This window comes from Enhydra lutris, unplaced genomic scaffold (assembly GCF_002288905.1).
Source record: "Enhydra lutris kenyoni isolate GAN:26980312 unplaced genomic scaffold, ASM228890v2 scaffoldscaffold56, whole genome shotgun sequence".
Lineage (NCBI taxonomy): Eukaryota > Metazoa > Chordata > Mammalia > Carnivora > Mustelidae > Enhydra > Enhydra lutris.
In genome coordinates this window covers 7,241,000-7,246,877 of record NW_019154140.1, presented here as the reverse complement: position 1 = coordinate 7,246,877, position 5,878 = coordinate 7,241,000, and the positions used below count along the sequence as shown (strand labels likewise).

At 37.7% G+C, this 5,878-nt stretch overlaps 1 protein-coding gene across 1 annotated transcript; it reads right to left on the bottom strand.

The window, feature by feature from the left end:
- Positions 1-968: 968 nt before the first annotated feature.
- On the bottom strand, positions 969-1,913 carry LOC111157744 (olfactory receptor 8S1-like). The gene has a single exon (XM_022519380.1). It carries the CDS (start codon positions 1,911-1,913, stop codon positions 969-971), a length of 945 nt encoding a protein of 314 aa, XP_022375088.1.
- Between the last annotated feature and the right edge of the window lie 3,965 nt (positions 1,914-5,878).

Sequence of the window (5,878 nt, the reverse complement as noted above, 5' to 3'; positions counted from 1 at the left end):
AATACAACTTTTGGTGCATTCAAAACTCACTAGAATTGGAAAATGAAAAAAAAAACACATAAAATACCATGTGTACTTACCATACGGGACAACTGGAATTCTCATAAACTATTATGGGAATATACAATTTTACAACCACGTTGGAAAAGTGCTTGGAAGCATAATGCCTACCTTATGATCACACAAAGCCACCTGTAGATATATACTAAACAAAGCAAAACAGAAGTGTCTATGGTCAATGTGTACAAGAATACTGACAGCTACACTATTCAGAATAGTCATAAACCAAAAGTTACATAAATATCCTACAACAGAAACAGATCAAAAAATTATTTATTCATGTAATGGAAAATGATGCAACACTGAGAAAAAACAATACACAAATACATTATGCTTGGAGAGTTAGCTAAGTACAATACTGAATGAATTAAGTCAGACACAAAAGAAATAGATGGCAGATTTCACTTATACGAAGAACAAGAGAAGGCAAAAGTAATGTATGGCCATAGATTACCTGTGAGGCTGGGATAGCGTTGCAAAGGGGGACTTGATCTGCTCGCTAGCTTTTTGATCATATTCTCTTTGAGAAAGCTTATTGTGCTGTATCCTCATATGTTGTGTACCTTTATGTATGTTATATTTTAATAAAAGTAGGTGAAATGCTAAAAATCTGCCACAAATCTATTTAGATATAGGTAAAGGTCATTTATAGAACTCACTTATATTCAATGATGGAAAATTAAAAATGATTCATGTTCTTACATTACTGAGACTGCTCAATAATTTGTTCAATTAAAATCCCTAGGTATAAAAAATTAGAAGAAAATATACTGAATTTGGGTGATAAAATTGTTCACTATGGCATCTGTCAGCATTTAACAAGATGTGCATTCAGCAATTTTACTTAACATCAACCTAACAGATATCATCATGCATGCGGTTCGAACCTAACTCCTAATAATCTCCAGTCACAGTTTGCTACCTGTACTTTGCAAAAACTTGCCCAAGGTTCTTCTCAGTGCATTTTTAACCTCCTTGTTTTTCAGGCTGTAGATGAAAGGATTCACTAGGGGAGTGACCACACCATACTGTATGGAGAAGATCAGCTCCAGACGTGAGCCTGAGGTTGGCATTAGATGACGGAGGAAAGCTGAGCCATAGAAGAAACTCACTGCAGTGAGGTGGGAGGAACAAGTGGAGAAGGCCTTGCTTCTGCCTGCGGTGGAGCTGATGCTCAGGATGGTGGAGACAATGTGCACATAGGAGATGAAGATCAGGAAGAATGTACCAAAGCCATGCAGGAGTGTGGAACAGACTAGGACAGTGAGGTTGATAGAGACATCAGAGCAGGACAAAGGGAAGAGGGAGGGCAGCTCACAGCTGTAGTGATAGATGGTTTTGGCCTCACAGAAATCCAAGTTTATTATCAGAGGGATATTAATGAGTGCATCTAGAAACCCCAGGCTCCATGAGCCCCACACAAGCTGCATATACAGCTGATTATTCATAACCTGGCCATAGAGGAGTGGGTAACAGATAGCAGCATAACGGTCATAGGCCATTGCTGACAGTAGGCAGACTTCTGTTCCTCCAAAGTCAAACAGAAAGAAGACTTGAGCCAGGCAAGCCTCTACTGAGATGGTTTTCCTTTGAGACAGGAGGTTTTCCAGCAGCCTAGACACTATGGCAGTAGAGAAACAAAAGTCCACAAAAGAGAGGTGACTCAGGAAGAAGTACATAGGTGTGTGGAGTTGGGAATCTACCCTGATGACCAACAACATCAGTAGATTTCCCATTATAGTCAAGAGGTAAATCCCAAGGAAAAGCACAAAGAGCAGAACCTGGATGTGGGAGTCAACAGAAAGGCCCAGGAGGATGAACTCTGTGATGGTGCTGTGGTTCCTCAAAGCCATTTAGAGAGGATATTCCCTAGAAATAAAAATAAGCATAAACTTCAAACCTCTGTTGACCACACTCAATTACCAGAAGAGGGGGCTTGAACATAACTAACTTATATTTCTTGTTTTTCCTCATTGATTTTTTTTATATCCTTTCTTCCCAGACTGATATTCTGCTTCAATTCTGAATAGGTCAATCTCAGTATGATATTACCCTATAGTTGATATTCTATCTCAGACATCACTGAAGGAATTCACAAATTCATTCAGACTTTAACCATGACTAATTTAGTCAGTTGCCTTCGATAGAAACTGCTTAGCAATATTACCTGTAATTTGCATATTTTAGAGAACTATCTATAATGGATGTTGCAAAACTTGTAATTTCTCCTCTATCACTGTTTCTTTCTTTCTTTTTTTTTTTAAATTAACACACAATGTATTATTTGCTTCAGGGGTACAGGTCTGTGAATCATCAGTCTTAAACAATTCACAATACACAACTCACCATAGCACATACCCTCCCCAATGTCCATCACCCAGTCACCCTATCCTTCCCCTCCCTGCTCCAGCAGCCCTCAGTTTGTTTCCTGAGATTAAGAGTCTCCTGTGGTTTGTCTCCCTCCCCGGTCCCATCTTGTTTCATTTTTCCCTTCCTTCCCTCCATGAACCCCCGCCCTGCCTCTCAAATTCCTCATATCAGAGAGATATGATAACTGTCTTTCTCTGATTGACTTATTTCACTTTGCATAATACCCTCTAGTTCCATCCACATTGTTGCAAATGACAAGATTTCGTTTTTTGATGGCCTCGTAATATATATAATATATATATAATATATAAGATATATTATATATATTTTTTTTAAATTTATTTTCAGCATAACAGTATTGTTTTTGCACCACACCCAGTGCTCCATGCAATCCGTGCCCTCTCTAATACCCACCACCTGATTCCCCCAACCTCCCACCCCCCCGCCCCTTCAAACCCCTCAGATTGTTTTTCAGAGTCCATATTATATATATTTTTATTTTTAATATATTTTTATTTTTTATTTTATATATATATATATATATATATCCCACATCTTCTTTACCATTCATCTGTTAATGGACATCTAGTTTCTTTCCATAATTTGGCTATTGTAGTTATTGCTGCTATAAACATTGGGGTGCACATGCCCCTTCAGATCACTACATCTGCATCTTTAGGGTAAATACCCAGTAGTGTGATCACTGGGTCATAAGGTAGTTTTATTTTCAACTTTTTGAGGAACCTCCCTACTGCTTTCCGGAGTGGCTGCACCAGCTTGCATTCCCAGTGTAGGAGGGTTTCCCTTTCTCTGCATCCTCACCAACACCTGTTATTTCCTGACTGGTTAATTTTAGCCATTCTGACTGGTGTGAGGTGGTATCTCACTGTGCTTTTGCTTTGTAGTTCCCTGATGCTGAGTGATGTTGAGCAATTTTTCATGTATTTATTGGCCATTTGGATGTCTTCTTTGCAGAAATGTCTGTTCACGTCTTCTGCCCATTTCTTTATTGGATTATTTGTTTTGTTTTGTTTTGTTTTTGGGTCTTGAGTTTGATAAGTTCTTTATAGATTTTTATAGATTTTGGATACTAGCTCTATCTGATATGTCATTGTGAATATCTTCTCCCATTCTGTCAGTTGTCTTTTGGTTTTGTTGACTGTTTCCTTTGTTGTGCAAAAGCTTTTTATCTTGATGAAGTCCCAATATTTCATTTTTGCCCTTGTTTCCCTTACCTTTGGCAATGTTTCTAGGAAGAAGTTGCCACAGGTGAGGTGAAAGAGGTTGCTGCCTGTGTTCTCCTCAATGATTTTGGTGAAGTCCTATTTCACAATGAGGTCTTTCATTCATTTTGAGTCTACTTTTGTGTATGGAGTAAGGAAATGGTCCAGTTTCATTCTTCTGCATGTGGCTCCCCAATTTTCCCAACACCATTTGTTGAAGAGACTGTATTTTTTCCACTGGACATTCTTTCCTGCTTTGTTGAAGATTAGTTGACCATTATCACTCAGTTTCTTACTCCCATTTAAAACCTTGCTAAATTGCTCAATGACATTATTTTGTCTTCCTTTAGCTTTTTTTTACAATCTATTTCACATATATTGTCAATTTCATCTTTGGGGCAAGACTGAAACATGTTATCAGAATCTTAGTGTATGTGTGCTTGTATGTATACAAGTGTCTTTGTATACATATGGTGTATGGTGGAGGGTGAAGTAAAATGAATGAGGGCAGAGCTTGCTGAATCCATTTTACAGAAGAGAAAATTGAGTGTCAGAGGTAATGTTACTTGTCTAAATTGCCAATGTGAATAGTCAGTATTTAGTTGCACTATATAGGACTCTAAGAGGTGTCTCTATCATACTGTGTCTTCCAAAGAAGACTTGGCAGTGAATGTATAATTCACTGTATAATGAATGTATAATTATAATTGCCCATAGTTAAACAGTTGTATATACAATGTTGTCTTCTTCTCAGTGCCTAGCATAGCATATACAACTGTTTAACTATTTTATAAATACTTGTGTTTTTTTTTCTCTGATTTTGTCACTCCTGTCTAGTATTCAGGGATTCTGTTTAGCCTTTCCCTAGGGCTATATACTTAGGTTATGCCTCTTGAAACGTCTTGCTTGGCTTTGTAATGCCACAAAAACTCTAGCCTGTCCCCTTGTGCTCAGATCTGCCCTGTATTCTTGAGTTTTGTCATGATACTAGAGTCTGAACTTGATGTTGCCCAAAGGGCTCACAGGAAGTTTAATCCTGTGGAGCAGCCACCTTCCCAGCACTTGTCCTTTTTGATTATTTCCCCACTATTAATATTGAATATTTAAATACTTTACAGGCTATGGGATTTTCTTCAATTCAATTTCCATCTCAGTTCTGCTCTAGACTTATATGCAGCATAGATGGCAACTTAAATTTAACAGGGAAGGAGAACAAACTGCTGAAAAAAATAAGTTTCAATGACCCCTCTTATCTCTGCTTTGCAAGTCCTATTAGAAGAAAACAATTTTTTGTTCTCTACATTAGTAAATAAAACAAAATTAAAAAGTAAATTGAGACTGCTTTCTTTAAGAATATGAACATTTCTGTGTTTGGGATTTTCTGTATGAATTAGGCTTATAATTGCTTCATTTCTTTCACATTTACTCTTTAACTACATTGTGAGCACTTACTCATCCAGAAGGATCACAGTGCCTTCAGTTCACATTGAAGCTCATGAGATACAGCCTAGATTTAGAATAGGTGGAAAAGGGACATCCTAGATCCTCAAAGAGAAAATAGAGGTCAATGCAGAAGTTAGAAGTTAGCTTGGTTTTCTAATTTCCATTAAAGAGTCATATATGAGCACTTATTTAACATGTCGTCAACCTTCGGTTCTGTCTGATCTGCTTTATAGATCACTATGATGTAGATTTTTGTGTTTTTAAAAAAGATTTATTTACTTATTTGAGAGAGAGAGAGAGAGAGAGAGAGCATTGTGTGCAAGTGGGAGTCGGGGGGTGCAGAGCAAAAGGGAAGAGAGAAGCAGACTCCCTCCTGAGGTGGAGACCAATGTGGGCTTCAATTTCAGGACCCTGAGTTCATGACCTGAGCTGAAATCAAGAGTCAGATGCCCAAATGACTGAACCATGCAGGCCTCCTGATTTTTTTTTTTAAAGAGTCATCTCATTTTATCATTGGATATTTATTCCACTGGAATGACTGTGTTTAAACATAGAGTGGCACTTCTAATCAGTCACAATATAAATCCTTTTAGATCTAATAATGATGACAGTGATGATATTGAAAAGATACTGCTTAATCCAAGCACTTTACGTATATTAACCTAGTTCTTTCTTGTAAGAGACCCATGATACATCCTTTTTCTTTCTTTTAAACAGATGAGGACCTGATGCAGACAGCATTTAAGAACTCTGCCCAAGAGGTGCCTGGGTGGCTCAGTGGG